At 43.0% G+C, this 17999-nt stretch overlaps 1 protein-coding gene across 12 annotated transcripts in view; it reads right to left on the reverse strand.

Moving 5' to 3' along the window:
* The window catches only part of LOC125985109 (receptor-type tyrosine-protein phosphatase S), a 59753-nt gene that overhangs the window by 37901 nt on the left and 3853 nt on the right, over nt 1-17999 (reverse strand). For 7 of the 12 annotated variants that reach the window (XM_068653537.1, XM_049747629.1, XM_068653535.1 and 4 more), the window contains exons 2-5: nt 17101-17616; nt 6088-6280; nt 2210-2355; nt 1348-1489 (exon numbers count right to left, since the gene is read on the reverse strand). In XM_068653537.1, the coding sequence (XP_068509638.1) occupies nt 1348-1489; nt 2210-2355; nt 6088-6211 (412 nt within the window). In that variant the 5' untranslated portion in view covers nt 6212-6280; nt 17101-17616. Of the gene's footprint in view, nt 1-1347; nt 1490-2206; nt 2356-6087; nt 6281-17100; nt 17617-17715; nt 17867-17999 lie in introns of those variants that run through there. The other 5 variants (XM_049747626.1, XM_049747628.1, XM_049747623.1 and 2 more) reach the window with 2 other exon arrangements.

The raw sequence follows: 17999 nt of genomic DNA on the forward strand, positions 1-17999 counted from the left end.
ATGATGAATTCATTTGGATGAAAGTTAACACAAACACAAACAAGGCACACGCTCCAGGAGACCCCCCCCCCCCCCCCTCCCCCCTTCTCCCCCTCAGGTGAAGTTCATGTGGTAATGGCTTTTAGATTGGGGCTGTGTACATAGATGATGGTCCCGGTTAACAGATGGCCAAGGGACGGCCGGGCCAACCTTCTGTTCATCACTCAGCAGAGCCCTCTCTTCCGTTCTTCCCTCCTTTCTCTCTTCCTCCCATTCTATCTCTTTTGTTTCACTTGACTCACGCCACCACCCGTTTCTTCACCCTCTAGCAAGTGTGCTTCACCTCGCCTCGACCTCCCCTCCCCTCGCTTCCTCAATTTCCGCCGGCAGATACGGGTTGTCTGCCAGCTTCAAGTCTAATCCGCCTGATTTTTTTTTTTTTCTTCTTCTCATGGAGTGTAGTCGCTCGAGCGGCCACCCCTTCCCATTTCTTTGTCCTCTGCTGCTGCTGTGCTGGGCAGATGGCCAGCGCTCACAGCTGCAAGTCAAGTTCATAGCGTGTTGGAGCACCACATTGGGGAACATTCCTCCGAGGAGGCTGTGAACCAGTGATTAACCAGCACTTTGGCCAAGACTTGCGAGTGATTGGGGCACGCTGGGATGCAGCAGGCCTGATAGCCTGCGAGCCTGATGCGACTATAAAAAGAACAGCTTCATGCAGAGGTCGAGCCTTGGCCCCGGCTCTTGACAGCGACGGGGGAACAACAACTGAAGCCAGGTGCCTGCATGAGTGATGAAACACCCAGAGCCATGTGTTCCTTTGTCCAGAGTTGGCCAAAGTACTCACTCGGTAAAGTTCAAATACTAAAAAAAAATTAAAAATACATAAAAAAGGCGTAACAATTTCATTCGAAACCTTACACCTGCTCAGACCAAATCTTAATCCAGCACAGTACAGACAGCTGGTTTAGTTTTGTTTCAGAAATATGAAACAGAAATGTTCAAATGTGTGTGAATATTCTAATAATATAGTACCGTATTTTCCGCACTATAAGGCGCACCTGAAAACCTCCAATTTTCTCAAAAGCCGACAGTGCGCCTTGTAATCCGGTGCGCCTTATATATGGACCAATATGGATTTGTGGATGAGGACTAATTTATTAAAGTAAACTATTTCGAGTGTTACTATATTGTGATTGCATTAACGTTTGAGCAACGTTGAGTTATTTATTCTACGCGCCTTATAATCTGGTGTGCTTTATATATGAACAAAGTTTTAAAATGGGCCATTCATTGAAGGTGCGCCTTATAATCTGGTGCGCCTTATAGGGCGAAAAATACGGTATATAGTAATATAGAAAATCTCACCTCTGATAATGGCCAGCTTTGCCGTGACTGACAGCTCTCCTTCGCTGTTCCGTGCGACACACTCGTAGATGTTCTCGTCTCGAGGTGCTCGGAGAGGTTGGATCCTCAGCACGGCGCCAGCGCCTTCGTCAAATTCGATGGTCTGGACGCAGCAGAAAAAGACATTATTTTCATCGCGGTGGAAACGGATCCACAAGAGTAAACAAGACCATTGGAAGTTGATATTTTTGCCTCAGGGTAAAGTGTTTTTGTTTGTTTTTAATGCCATAGAAGTTGCTCCATGAATTTAATATTGGTTTTGCATTTATTATAATAATGAATACTTGAACCCATCATGACGACACGTACCTGCGGGAAACTGGTGTCTTGTGGCAAGACACCCCAGAAAGTCACACTTACCATTCTGGGCTCACTCTTTGGAATGCAATATAGCACCAACTTACAATCAATTATTCATTTTCAGGCAAGCGTGGTTTAAGTTGCATGCAGATATGAAATGAAGGAGATACTAAAGCTTTATTCACATACAAGTTGCTTATTTGTGCTTCAACCCCCGCAACCCCACCTCCCTTGCTTCCTCCTAAAAAAAAAAAAAATTTGGCCTGTGATGATTTGCAGCTGTTCAACGCTCCAAGCAAGCCAAGGATTGCTTCATTTAATCTCATTTCCCAATGGGTCGGCCTCAACTGCCCAATAACATAATGCAGAATAAAATAAAATAAAAATATTAGAATAAAAAAATAAAGCAAATAAAAAAAATATATTAATAAAATATAAATAAATATAATAAAAAAAACTATTTGTGAGAGCTGTGCATGCCATGCAGCAAAACGATCTTCACATTGCGCACTGTGACAACCACCTCGATACGCTGAGAGTTGACCTTCTTGCCCTTCTTGTTCCAGTAGACAACCGGCTTGGGATTCCCGGTGGCCTGGCACACAAACGACGCCACGCCCCCTGATACACCAATCTGGTCTGTGGGAATCTTGGTAAACTTGGGCCCAGCTGAGAGGAGAGAAAAAAACAAAAGTCTCATCCATGTGAAAGTTGATCTCCGAGACTGACTACACAATAAACACCCTGCTGACCACTCTCAAATTTGCACTGGTCACAGTTTGTTTTGTGCTGCCTTGTGTTGAGCTAAATTCCCGGGTATCATCTAGAGGACACGCTGAAGGACTTCCTGTGGGTCATAAATAAAAGATTGGGTTGGGCTTTAGAGGAACGGCTCGCTCTCTCCGTCCACGCTGCTTCTTCCGGGCCAGTCGAGCCCTGAACTGCAGCAAAGACTCTTATGTAAGCGTTAAGTGCGCATTATTTAAGCATCTAATTGGGGGATATTAATAACAGATAGTTCCATTTGTCAGCAGAAGTATCACCTTGGAGGTTTTGTACATTGGTAAGATCTTTAGCATTTCAGTCAGTCTATCAACATTACTGTTAATTTGCTTTAGCCAGAGGGTGGAATTGGAGGAGAATGATGGGGACTATTATACTTTGTGTTGGAGTGCCGGATTAGAAAAGTGCTGCAATTGCCCTGTGCACGAAAACAGCAATTTTCCAAGCAGGCCATTGAGCCAATAGTAGTGAACCTCCATTTTTTCCTTGCGAGTGAGTCAAATCAATCAAACAGCCAACGTGCAGCCAGCCCTCGCTATCTGCCTGTGGACTGTTGCCATGGTGGCCAGCTTAACTCCTCGTCAGCTAGAGAATCGCCGCGATCCATCAGGGTGAAGGCAGGATGACCCTTACCATGGCAACCCTCCTCCCTCCTCCCACTCCCCTAAGTCTGGGCGGCTAAGGTCCTGCTGTGTGGACGCACTCTTCATTCTCTGAAGACGGACTGAGTAAAAAAAAAAAACTATCAAATAATCACTTGCGGATTGCAAAAGGCTGTTTGCAGATTTTCACAAAATCAAGCCCTTGCTAAAATATCGGTTTTCCGAGATGTGAGGTTATAGCTTGTTATTGAGGTTGATAAGAACTGAGTGGATCTGATTCCATTATCGACACTCCTTAATTCCTTCTCAGCTTTCTCCTACACATCTGGAAGGGGCCAAAATCAAGGGAAATATGTATTCGGAAATGTTTTTAAAAATCACCCCGCCCCTCCGAAAGTCTCAGTTCCAGCTGGAGGAAAAACACGACTCCCACATGAATAAGGCTCTGTGGGTGTGGTATGATAGGCCATCTTGTTCTGGAACCTAATGCAGATGCTGTGACCAGAAATTCTTTCATCAGACCATTGCACAATTTCTGACTCGTATTTAGGATACATGAATATTGTCAGTTTGAATGTTTTTGTATTATTTCTAATAACACACACACGCACACAAACTGCTGTGTGCTATGAAGAAAAAATAATAAAGCAAATCCTGACTGTCAAAAATGAAATGGTCTCCTTTAATACTTGGCCACAATCCTCAACAGGATGATACCTAAAGCTGGAGTTGGCACAGTGCAGTCAATCAGAACACATTCAAGGCCATCATTGGAAGTCCCAAGAGCACCGTATTACCGGCCTACTAAACTTAAAGAGAGGGGCTTGGGGACGAGCCCCTAAAAACCTGCTAAAGTACGAAAAAAAAAAAAAATTGCAACCTCCTTGTTTCGGTACCGGTATTATGTCTGAATTTCATATGCCTTGTTGAGCTCCAACATGATCTCACAGGCTTTACGTACAGTCCGGAATGTTTTCTGTACTCTCTTAAATGCGCTTCAACACCAATCCTCTTGCAAAAGCGACCCCGCTGGCAACGTTACCACTTAAGCCTCTTCTTAAAGCCAGGGAAAAGCCCTGCAAGGCACTGACTTTGGCCGGATTTGCACTGAACAAAAACTTAGGACTGCGCCGTTGGCCGGAAAATAAGGAACTAATGAGGGGATCTTTCGCTTAATAAAAGCTTTCACTTGTTTCACCAGAGTAAGTCGACTAATCTTGTACCAATTGCCTACTTTTGTGAATCTTTTTAAACCCGTGATGATCGAAGTGACTGATTGAGTCTGCGCTCAGTGGTAACAAAAGCCAGCGACATTGGAACGAATGGAGGTGACGATCCATTTAAAGTGGTAAATTCAAATTAAATGCATCCTCTTTTGAAAGACGGGCCAGGGAGAACTGCTGTTTCAAATTGCACTTGGCTCTTGTAGAGAAATGTATTTGACTGATGTCAGAGGTTTACATTGAAACGCTCTGACAAGCCTTTAGGTCATGTTCACTAATGAATTTCTTTCCGTTTGTGTGTTTTGACAAATGCCAATTTACTCTCATTTTACACATATATATCTATATCTATATATATATATCTATATATATGTATGTATGGTTTTTTTCCCCCACTACTGCAACGTATTATGCTAACCGTATGCTAATGTAGGATTGATCATTCAAATGATTTTTCTTTTTAATATTCAATATTTGGTTATACGCCTCACAAATGAAATATGCATTTTTGGTATTCTCTCTGCTGCATTTTCATGAGGTGCCTCTAAGTTTCAATTGACAGGTTGCTATGGAAACGTGGACCTTTACTGAATATTTACGATACGTTACATGTATTGTATAATTCAATGATATGACAGCGACAATAGCGTGGTCTCAAATTAGTCGTACAAATAAAAAAGAACATCACGACAGCAATACCTTACTGAGAAATGTAATTTACATTGTTTGTTTCGCGAGTGCATGCATGTGTGTGTTTGTGAGTGTGTATGTGTGTGTGCGCTGACCACTGAGGCAGGAAATCTGTGCAAATGTTGTCATCAAAAGGATGATGAGAAACATGCTGATGGGACCTCCCGGCTTATCAAAACACATTAACAAGCAGCAGTCCAGTTCCAATGTACTCACAAAGTGGCTTTCACTCTTCTATATCACACACACACACACACACACGCTTTCTTCCAGACGTGCAAACACGAGCATGCCAAATCCCACACATGCACTTCTATACGATCACACTACGGTACAATACATTCACACCTGATTATACAGCAGCTGCCATTGAGGTGCAGAAGTGAGACAGCCACGATTGGTTGGATATGGTTGCAAGGTTGTCTTGGAAGGTAACACGACGGGGAACGCTCAAATCTGATTGACGGACGGACTAGTTCAATGTCAACATGCAATCTTTCCAGACATGGTGTCTATTTCCTGAGATGTGCTCCCTGCTATCACAGAACTTTAGTTGCTATGGCAACGAAATAATGTAGGACAGCCTGTTCTCAAGATTTTAGGAAGGTTTCAGACAAAAGGAACCAATTGTAATGAAGATAAACTGACAAGAGTATTGTGTGAAGGTCCTGGGGAATTATTTTTGTTGGATTCGGTGATTATTTTGGCGGTAAGAGCTAGGAGTGAGAATTTCTGCAGCTTTACTTTTTTATTTTTCCAAAATTCAGTGTTTCTTTTTTTGTTTTGTAGTGATGCATTTTTTATTTTGTTTTGTTTTGTTTTTACATAGCTCCCGAGACCTCGTTTACCTCTGGCAGGATTTTTACTTTCTGGACCAGCATTTGACACCTAAACAAACAAAACAAAAATCTAAAAATGACTACACTGTTTCAATTTTGGAATATTTGATTGACAGAAAATAACAGCAGAAATCTCCTTGTGATATTTGTGTGTTGGATGTGTGACTTTAAGGGGCGTGGCCTACTGAATTAGTGTAACAGGCAAAAGTTAGCTCTTGTTATGAACGAGCGTACATATTCTTGAATAACATGAAAAATACATACCTGGCATTGCAGAAAGACTGTTGAGTTTAATTAGCAGGATGATAAGATGCAGAAGGAGACACAGGGGGGAGGTCCTGAGCCTTCTGGACTGGACCAGTGCACGGCCTGTATTGCACAAATGCATGGTACCAACTTCGGCTGCTTGAAGATGACTGAAATGTGGTTGGGGCTTCACTCAGCAGGGGTAGGCACTCTGCAGACACACATACAAATACGTGAAGGTCAGCCAAAAGGGATAAAAACATAGCCGCCCCATCTCTGATTCATGGCTGAAATGTCAGTGCACTGCGAAGGCAAGAGGGGACTCATCCAAATATTCAAAGAGAGGTGGAGAAAACCTCTTGGAAGAAAAATTAAAGGGAAATTCATGCTAATGCAGGATTAAGTCTTTTGATTTAGCCAGAGCACTTCTAACTGGGATTAAGCACTCGTGTGGGCCAGCCCCGACTCAACTAATACCAGAACAAAAGCACCACTGTGCACCAACTAAAACAAGAAACAGGCTGAAATTGTTATTTTGCCACACCGCTTCGGCATTAATGAGCCATTGTGCGAGCGAACCGTGAAATAAGCTGCGGTGATACATTTTTAAGTTGCTTTACTCTCTTCAAAAGTCGTAATAATTTAATTTATCTTTATCTCTGATTTAAGTAATTTGATTTCACTGTTATGGGGGAACATAAAGGAGTCAATTAATAATAGCGCCCGAGTGTGCTAGCATAATGGAAAATATTTCATTCAGGGATCAGAATGCGGCAAAAATGCCAAATTTAAGGGAGGTCGTCATTGGCAGCCGGCCTCGTAAAAAAACCACATCATTCAGGTTGAGCAGATCGAGAGCTCGCTGTCCCTTGGTCAATAATTTCGTCCTCCACTCGTTCGTGTCGGAACACAGGTGGGGGAGAAAGAAGCTTTTGTTAACCTGTCGACACAAGACGAGCACTAAAGTGTGAAGATAAAAATAACAGGCACACAGATGGGCTCACCAGAAATAATTCAATAATCAATACCAGTGGAAGAAAGAATTTGAAAAATACAAACTGGGTGGTGGCTGCTCAGTGGAACATGTGGCCAGAACATCTGCCTCATCATTTTTTGTCGGAATCTTTGTTCCCTTTTTCCCACTCAATTTGTGTGAGGTTTCTCCGGGTAATCCAGTTTCCTTCCACATTCTGAAACCATCCAGAGGTTTACTGAAACTCAAAATTGCCCTTAGGCGTTAATCTGAGTGTGAATGCTTATTTGTCAATACCTGTGATTGACTGGTGAGTATAATCCGCCTTGCACTCAAAGTCATGTGAAATAGACTCCAGCTCACCTCTGAACCCTGAACGGGATAAGCAGGAGAAAATGGATGGATGGACTAGGAGTCAGGGAGATCAACTGTGTGAAATCTTCTTGACTATCTATTTTAAATCAAGTGCCAGTAAATTGTTCAAGTTGTGAGGAGAAATCTAAAAACACCCAAAAGTCAATTATCTGTGGGTTGCACCCAGTAGCACTGAAGAAGAATTGTGAGCCTGTCGGGCATTTACGTTGCCCGTCACTACAAGAGATAAACATTTATACCGTATTTTCCGGACTATAAGGCGCACCTAAAAACCTAACTTTTTTTTCAAAAGCCTTATAGTCCAGTGCGCCTTATACATGGACCAAATTCCTAAATTTAAACTGGCCCAAAGCATTGTGTCATGAAATCAATCATAAGTGGCCCGCTGAAGACTATGAATCATGAATCAAAAAGACTATGGATCATCATTTTGTGATTATAAAGTAATTTGTTGCGTCTGAAGTTGAAATAAAAAAGATAAAATGGAGAATGATTTGATTTGGATTAAAAATCTGACATGATGAATTAATGGTGTGCCTTATATAAGGACAACGTTTTAAAATCGGCCATTCATTGAAGGTGCGCCTTATAGTCCGGTGTGCCTTATAGTCTGGAAAATACGGTAAATATATAGATATTTGCCGTATATTTTGGTATTAACAGGTGGATTAAGTCATGCAAATCCCCACTGAACTTGCACGGGTCACCACGGCTAAGTGCCCAGAGCGTGCCAGCGCACTCGATCGTCCATATTGTCATTGACGTATCAGCATGAACAAACGCGCCACGTCGCCGTCACCGTGTCATCCCCCCGGCCGCGTGGGCGCTAATGGTGTGTCGAGATTACCGCTGACCCTTCCTCGCCTGTTCTCCTAAACGAAAGCGGCATTTCTGGTGCGTTACATATCCAAAGACTTCCCCCCCGTCTACTTATCGAGCTAATGACCTGCTCCGACACATTACTGGCTGCCACTTCCACCTCTAAAAATAGCCAATTTGGAAAAGAAAAAAAAAAAAAAAAGCACGTCCGTCTATCTGATATACGGGCTCGATTTGGTTCAGCGCTTGGTAGCCTCGCTCTTATCTCAGCCCGGTGTAATCGAGGTTGAATAGGAAAGCTTTCAACATGTCCGTTTTTTCAATTGAACAATATGATAAGAAGAATCAGAGCTCATTCAAGCTCCAGCGGCAACACGTTAAGTAAATTCCCCTCTTAGGGAAACTCAATTTGCTGCTGTTAATCCAACTAGGGCCGCTGCTCGGCGTGCAGACACACGGCCGCTCCGACATTTGACGCTGCTCTTATATATTTGGCCGTCTGCTCCCGGCTCGTGGAAGCCTGCCCTCAGCGTAACACTTCATATCTTTGGCTCCCTGTTGTCTTTCACCTGCTGACAAAGCCCTCTCCTTTCCCCTTCCATTTTAGTCACTCACCCAGACTCCTAAACCCCTTAATCTTTCCCTGGTCTCACTTCTGCATTAGGTGTTGTATTCCTCAAATCTCCTCATCTCCCTCCTCCGCTGTCTTGTTAACCTCTCGTGATGCAGTCGTCAATGCGGCGGGCACTCTTACCCCCCCCCCCCACCCCCTCCTGCCTTCTAACCTCCCGCTCATGGCCAAATCCTTTCTCCCATGCCCAGCTGCTCGGCGTCGGCCCCTCCAGCTGCTGCTGAGGATTCACACAACAGCGTTTTGCAGATGGGTTATTGGAGGGAGCCGGCCGGCCAAAGCAGATGCGGCGAACAGTGGCCTGCTGGTGGTTGGGTTGAAAAGTCTTTGGGCGGGTAGCAAGAAATGTTGCTGGAGCTTCAAAGAGACATGTTTTGGTAAAATCTGATTTAAAAAAAAAAAAAAAAAATTTTCAGGGACCTTCTCATAAACCGAACTACACATGGCTGCCATGTGTACTTCTAAATTTCAAGGGAATTCAAATATATTACAATATTTTCATAATGTTGCTGTAACAAAAAAATTATTTACAACACAAATTTATTGCAAATTATTTTTCGTCGACGCCCAAGAAACAACTCACCAACCCGGTTGGATAACCGACAGTTTAAGGTTAATAAAGAGTAAATACAGGGAATAATAATAATAATAATAGTAATAATAATAATAATAAAAAAATAGTTCTGACAAATAGAAAGCGAATCAGAAAAAATGTCAAGCACAAATTAATTCTAAGGCCAACATCACAACATGCCTGATCCTCTCTTAGCATCAAGCCAATATAACACAAGAGAAGGTGTTGGACGGAGGGTGGGGGTGGGGAGGGGGGGGGGGGTGCTGTGCTTATTCCCATTTCACCGTGACAACACAGATGGTCATCCAGACAGATAGATAGATAGATGAGGGATACATGTGCTATTTATTGCACCGAGCAGATAATGACACTGCAGCTCAGGTGGTGAAATGTACACTGCTTATTGTCCTCCATCAGACTGATGCAATAACATTGTTTAGCGTGGCCTCGCTCCCCTGGGAGCCCCTGGAAGGTTTTTTTTTTTTGTCGCCACCTCGCCCATTTACCCATGATGCCATTCACCGGCAGCAAAGGTAGCGCCAGACGATCTCCATGACAACAAGCGATGGGCGCTAAAATAAAAAAAGCTCATTTAGCACCACATTTACAAGTTATGAATTTTTTTTTGCGGAATTCCGATTAATTCACAGTCACTGTTTGCATGTTTACATGCCAGCCTGTGATCTAATAGTGCTCACCATGCAGCTCCAAAATAACCTTGTTTTCAATTATTCATGGCTTTGTGTGCCATTCTTTTGATACGTTGAGAGGAAGGCAGCGTTAGTCACACACTGGGAGCGACCAGGACTAATATTACCTCACGCTTCCTGTGACCCTGCAACCTCTAGGCGAGTGACACTTGCAAATTCATGCGCACCCACGAGGCAATTTACCAACACACACACAACAAAATGGGGGGGAAAAAAACACACACACACACTAAACATAACAGATGGCAAAGCATCACGGGGGAGATTGGCAGTCGCTCTCCGTCACACTTTTTTCTTTTAAACAAAAAACTTGAAGACACACACATGCACACACACAAACACACATTGAGGATCAGAAGCACAGGATGAAGTATGGCTCACTGCAGGCATGAGTTGCGTTGCCCTGGTTACATTTTTAGGAGTGGTGAAAAAATATATCAGAAAGCGCATCTGTCACTCAAAAATGAAGAATCTAAATGAATGTGCTTCATTATGCTTTCCGATGTTTACATGTTTGTTTACATTCAGAGGTTACAAACAAAAGGTTCACGTGCATCGTGTAACGAGATCAAATGAGTTACTGTGGTTGTGTGGTAGATACGGCGCTTAAAGGATGACTCTCAGTTTTGACACTGACACCAATCGGATAGCACTTGATTAGATTCTATTTTGGGCCTTTCTGTTAAATGTCACTACATAATTTACACGGAGAAGCTGATTGGACACAGAATTTAAATCAGCAGGATATATCACATCATTATTCAGGACAGGAATGCGTTCATAAAACAAAGTCCATCTTTAAGGCCGATATTCATGTTGTTTGTCTCGCAATCAATTTTAAAACTGGAAAAGGGGAAATGCTAGTCGGGATCAATAAACAGAGCGGCGCCGTGCCATTTGAATATTTTTATCGGTGTGAGCCGTCTTTTCGTCGGTCACATTGGGCAAAGGCAAATTAGAGAAAATCACAACATAAAATGATTTTCCATCAGCAAATTCTCTCAATTTTTCTTTTCTTAATTCAATAGTAAAGTGTGACTAACCTGGATATATTCAAAATGAGATTTATAGGTCCACTTTGCTTCATTTGAGCTACATTAAAAGCGGCATCACCTGTTTTTTCGGTGCTTTGCGTGGTAATTGAAGATGCTATTAACCTTTGCCGATGCACAACATCAGCATGTCATTAAAATTACACAAAGGCATCGCAATTGCTTCGGACCATTTTAACTGCTGGATCCATAAAATGTGCTTCAGCTGTTGCTCATCACAATTTCATAGCCAGGACAACACAAGAAATTGATGATCAGGCGTAAAAGGAGGGAAGCCTGACTAAACTTCTCTCCATGAAACGCAACATAAAATACTCTGCAAAGCTGCTACAAGCCAACAACACGGCAATAAACACCCACTCCTCTTATTGGGGCGCCGAGATCAAAAGCCAACGCTGAATCCAATAATGGAGGCAGGAGATCAGCTGGATGGAGCCATAGATGGAGTGAGTGGCTTCCACCGAGCAAAAGAACGTATTATCAAAATGGCTGAAAGTGCGTAGAGAGAAGATTATAACAGGGGATCAGCGGAGGGAAAACGCTCGCAAAGTGTTTGTGGAAGCGGGCTGTTATCTTCGCACAAGCAAGAGTGTGTCGGAATAAATCAGACACGTTCAATTCAATCATTGAATCGGAAGGCATCTAATTGCGACAAATTTTAATTAGATCGCATTAGGGAGCGATTTGTATGTTTTGGATACAAAAATGGGTCAAAAAACTGTCAAATATTGTGTTTTTATATTAATATACCCCCATATGTCAACTAAGGTCAATGCTTGCTCACTCAGTGATAACAAAAACCAAGGACGGGCAAATTCTGTATTGCCTAGCATTTTTTTTTTTTAAATGTCTGTCATAGACGATTGCTCATTCTCTGCTTGTTTCTTTTCAGAGGCAAAAAAAATTGCTATGGAGGCGGCCACTCATTTTGTAGTCTGACAGTTGAGTCCTTGTCAACTCGCTGTCCTTATTAGCATATCTAAGGCCTCCCTTAATACTCGTAATAGCAGCTACTTTGTGTATATACTGATCATACTGATTCCTGCATGACAGTCGTTAGACAATTTTATGCTCTTGGAAGATCTATAAATCGTCTCTCCATTCATCCAGCCATCCATCCATCAGGCCACATAGCCTTCATTTCAGAAGGGGAACACAATTTTGAATGAGCAAATGACATTAAAATGCTACTTTACATAGTGGTCTGAAAAAGAAAAAAAAAATCAGCAATGTCAATTTGAGGTCAAACTGCACGATTATGATCAAAATAATAATCTGGATTCTTTTTTTTTTTTATAGGTATTTTACTGAAGCCTTTAATCATGCGTTCGCCCCCCTGGTGGTTGGCCGCAGACGTCAATGGCAGCGAATGAGTTCATGCTTTTAAAGGCAGGAGTGTCAAACTCTTTTTTTTTTTTTTACGGGCCGCGTTGTAGTCATAACTTCTTTCGGAGGGCCAAATAAATGTATGAGCAGTAAAAGCTACAAAACAAACTGACAAATAACTCAATAAATCAGACGAGTAAAAACTGGTCAAATATTTACAAAAAAAGATATTAAAAGTGAAAACTATTTGCAATTCTAGTAATGATACACAAATTTGACGCATAATTTGTCTCCGTGGGCCACATAAAATGATGTGGCGGGCCGTATCTGGCCCCCAGGCCTTGAGTTTGACACCCGTAGTCTAAGGGAAGGCAGAAGGGCCAGATTCAGAATGTGCCACCATCACACACCTGTTGTCATCATTTTCCATGAGATGCAATTGTTAAACGTCTATTGTGAAAACAACGCCCACACACACACACACACAAGACAAACACATCCATTGGAGGCACACTGAAGCCAATTAGCGAGTTCCTCCAGGAGAAAGGCTCCCTGACAACACGGAACAACACTGTCTCCCAGGATTGTCATCGTTAGTCTTCCCATACCAAACCTTCGTTAACACGATATGCAAAAGACACCTTCTTTATTCAAGTCAGGCATCATGATTTGTTAGAAATGATCATCATGGAGTGATAACCGTAGCCTGAGGAAACACAGTCGCTAATTGGTTTAGCATTCCAAAAGAATCCATGTTTTTAACGTGAGCAGACTTGCTTGGATTGGAATAAAAACGTCTTTTCTGCTATGATGCATTTATGTTAGTGTAAATGCAGACAGGCATCTGGCACCAAAACTGAAATGAAATCATAACGGTATAACGCAGACTGTGCTGACGATTACTTTTCGCCTCCTCCTGTGCTGCAATCTAGACGCAATTATTTATTCATTCCCAGTTTATGCAAAAGATCCGCAGCCCGATCAGGATGATTTTATTAATTTCCTGGAGATGTTTGGATTCTCTCCTGTATATTTGCGCTACCATGGTACTACCTGAGTCACATGACCTGCCGCCCAGAGGGAGCTCATTATCCCACAATGGCAACGCTGCTGAGATCATCCATGAAACTTTACTTTACATGATGGCATTTGCTTAAGGTTAAGATGGAGCAACGACAGAACCCAAAAGCATCGCTGATGGATGAGTTTCATTTCGGCGAGGCGGCATATGCTATAGCGACCGAATTCCGCTTGAATGCTCCTCACGCGTCCCGGCCTTGCCGTTTTGTCACTAACCAGCCATTACGCGACTTCCTGATGGAGATGAGATTTGTGACGGCGAATGAATTTCTCCTTGAGGAACGATCAAGTTGTGTATCGAATCAAAAACTGAAGTAATGGACTAGAAAAAAAACGGTTTGTCCTCTGTCTTGCCCAGATTGGACCAAAATGTGTCCCTGGTAAGTGTTACGGATGCCAAGGGGAACAGACGTCTGCTCGGATGCTTTCCATCACTGACTAGTCATTATTTTCCACCCGTTCATATAAATAAAAACCTTTATTTAATCATGTAAAGCACTTAGAACCGATTCTTATTTAATTCATTAGGCTTAATGATGATTCATCATTGGCTGAAAAACAACTAATTACAGTAAAGTCAGACCGATACCAAGTACCGATACTTGTATCTTACAGTCTGGATGAATTTGTAATTTCTTGCCATGAAAAATTTATGATGCCAGTTCTTGGAGCAAGTTCCTGATTCTGTTTTGTTTTGTGTCAGCCATCTTGTCAGTCAGTCCAAATGGCTCTTGTCAGTTAGAGATGTAACTGTCAAACTAAGTCAATGTCCTCACATCTCGCTCCCATTACTGAGTAATGACCTCCGATTATCCGCACGTTTCGCCATGTTGCGCACACGAGCACTTTGACCTCGGCTAAGAAAGTTTCATTTCAAAGAAGGAGGCGACACGGAGGTATAATAACGTCCTCCTTTGCGTACGAGGGAAGAGAAAGGTGGCGTAGGAGAACGATGAAGATGTCTTTAGATGTGTCAGCTGCGATCAAAGGGTGGCTGAAGACAAGAGACAAGTGGACAGGAGAGGAGGAGATGAGAGGTCGTGAAGGAGTGTGCATAATTCATCCCTGCTGACACATCGCAACCTGTGATTCATCTGGAGAAGGGCATCAAGTCAAGTCACCATCCCGCCATCTCCTAGCCTTCACTTTTGTGCACACAAGCACGCGTGGACCTGCACACACGCAACCGTAATGGCAAACAGCCACCTGCTTTAAAAATGGATGTGCGTGTGTCTAGAGACCTTCAAGAAGGTCTCATACTTGGGCAGATACTTTGGTTACACACACACCACCTCAATAATATAGGCACAATCTTGAAGAGATCCAATACATAATTTTTATTCATTTTTATTTTAATTCAATTTTAATTAATTTTTGCATTATTATTATTATTATTATTAAACGCACACCTGTCACATGTATAAAGTTAGGTTTTCATCTTGAGCTCTTTTTCTCATATTTATGAGTGAAATTCAGCTTTTATTTACTTTGAGCCAAAGCTGTGATTCATGACACCTTAGGTAATTTTGTAGACGGAAACACTTTTTTTTTTTTTTTTTCTTTTCATGCTGATCCCATTTCACAGTTGTTCATGTGTTGCGTGGATGAAACGTCAAACGTTGAAGGTTCTTGGAAATTTTGTTGCTTTCTGTGTTCTTCTTCGCCTGTTTGTCATGTAATTAATGTTTACTTGCTGTTTGCTTCCAGCCGCTGTACTTTTTTTTTTTTTTAAGCTGCAATTACGGGAGCTGCGTCGGGGTACTTTGTGTGAATGAATGTCAATGGTTTTTTTTCTTCCCCGTATTATAAAATGTCTCACTAGGGCATTGAAAATCACGATACTACTGCCTTTGTTCTTTTGTATTATTATTTTGTTATATTTGAGTGAAATATTTGTGGTTTTGCTAATATTCTACGACAATAAATTACAAATTCATCCAGATTGTAAAATGCAATGGCAAGTATCGGTACTTGGTATCGGCGACTATGGGTTGATCCTAAATGCCACATGCGCCGTTTGAGCCGACTTCGAAATAACCCCCGAAGGTCAATTAATCTCGGGGCCTTGAAAACAACCGACTTCTTGTCATCTTGTCATACATGTGACCTCTGCATCAAAGTTGCCTTGATGTTCTCATTCCTTTCAGACCAACAGAAGGTTAGGAGAGAACGTGAGGACGGGCACCACGTGAGGCACAGGAAGAAAGCCAGCAATGCGATACCGTGAGCATGTGGGAATGAGACTTCAATGAAGGACTTTGACGAGCAAAACCAAAGCGGCTAAGCTGAGACTGCGTGTCATTTGGCATATTCGAGATGGGACGGCTTTTGCAGTTACTTGAGAGAGGCGGGAAAGCATCGAGGCCTCGGGTTGAACCCTGTGAAATGCTATTTGAGGGAATTCATGCCATGAGTGATTTCATAGCGCTTCCTCGCAGAGTGAATATCTGCAAGATGGAGAATTTTGAAGCTCTTGGGAGGAGACGAGGATGACTAAAGAATTCATTCACTTTGCGTCCAATGACCTATTCCTGTCAAGCAAATGCCAAAATCTGCATCTCGGTCTGTCCCGTTAAGGTGAAGACAGTTGGAGTGGGCGGGGGGTGGGGTGGGGGGGGATACGCACGCTAAAGAAGAGAATTCAAGCGTGAGAAATGACTGATTAAAATAATTAGAGATGTGGAAATGGTCTGGAACAATAACCAGCAGACACATTATGCCGCGGGGGAAAATGTCCCATCTGCGCGTGTCGGAAAAAGACTTGGCCCAAACGGCACAACATTAGGGCGTACGCGAGCGAGGGGAAACCACTGGAAAGCCAAAGAGGCACTCTGTAGAAGTGTACTTATTCAAACCCTAAAAACAAGCATCAGCAGTGGGGGAATTGTGCACGAGTAAATCAATGTATAATTAAACGATGCTCAGCTCAGGAGCCTTCCTGCCTGCCTGCGCGTGTGCGTGTTGGGAGAAAACCCAACTGTGTGTAATTATAGACATACACCAGTATACACGCACGTTGATATTTATGCTCACTTTGACATCAGCATATGTAGCAGCAAGTCTATTGTCTAGAAAACAGCCTGCTTAAATAAGTCCTTCCACTTTGCCACCTGGTGCCAAACACACACACACACACACACACACACACAAATCTATATTTCCCAGTAAAGCCTATACCTAGTGTTGAAACACTCCGAACTGGTGAATACCTTGCAGGCATTTGAAATTAGAGTGAGTGACAAACAAAGGATGCTCCGACGTGCATGCAAGCTCTGCCAACAATAAGCACAGAGGGGGCGATGTAAGGGGGTAGGAGGGGGGGGGGGGGGGGGGGGGTGCATGGCACACGCTCCAGTGTGCCGTTATCAAGCAACCTGAACACAAGTCACAAGAAATGGGCTGACACCCCCGCGTGCATGCATCCCTCTTGTTTCAAATAGAAGAAAGCAAAAACTAAAAAAGCGTCCGGGGTGTGATGTCGTGTGGATTACCTTGGTAGGATGTGCACCGTCTCCTCCTGCGCCGTGTGCGAGATGCATGGGTGGATTTACAACTGGAAGAAGCTTCCTCCTCTGTCGTGTAATCCAGTGGCAGCCCGGCTCCACTCAAAAAAAAGGGGGGCTGCCTTATAGAGGGGGATGCATGTCCTGCAGCTCCTCGACGCCTTTTGGGGAGGCAGAAGTGGTTGCTCGCTCGCTTGGTCGGGCGGCTTCAGGTACTGAGGCTGCTTGATGTCATTGAGAGCCGCTCGCTGTCTTCTGCCTCAGCGTCCTTCTCCTTTTCTCTCCTCCTCCTCCCCCCCTCCCAGCGCTCTCTTTCCTCTCTTTCATGCACACGCCAAAGCTCTTCCCCCACCACCCTCCCCCCGACGTATGACGTGATGCAGGAGAGGTCTCCTATAGCAACCGTATCCCCCCCCATCACCAGCCTCCCCTCCCCATACTCAAACTGGGCCGCTGACTGGTGGAATAGTGGGTAGTGTTAGATTATTTTTGTGCAACCAGGGGCTAAAAGGGAAGAAGAAAAAAACGTTAAATGCATAATAATGTCACATTATACATATTGTGAAGCCTTTTAAAAATGTATATTGTATCAGATGTTATTACCAAGTATTGAGCAGTACAGTTGCAATCAAAAACAATAGACTTTCAACTGCCATCATTCAATAGATCTAAATGGTCCTCTTGTTGGTTCATTACAAGGCATTCTTCAATGATCAGCTTTTTGGAAAATAAAGGAAAATTACAATAGGGTTGGCTGGGGGAGAAAAATAGCAGTAATTAATCCCTTGAACATTTATACAGGAACCATGAAGAAGGTAGTTTTATGAGGTACAGATCCAACATAAAAGTATAGTGGAAATCCGATTGTAGTCATTAGAGAGGCAATT

This window comes from Syngnathus scovelli, chromosome 17 (genome assembly GCF_024217435.2).
Source record: "Syngnathus scovelli strain Florida chromosome 17, RoL_Ssco_1.2, whole genome shotgun sequence".
In the NCBI taxonomy this organism is placed as follows: domain Eukaryota; kingdom Metazoa; phylum Chordata; class Actinopteri; order Syngnathiformes; family Syngnathidae; genus Syngnathus; species Syngnathus scovelli.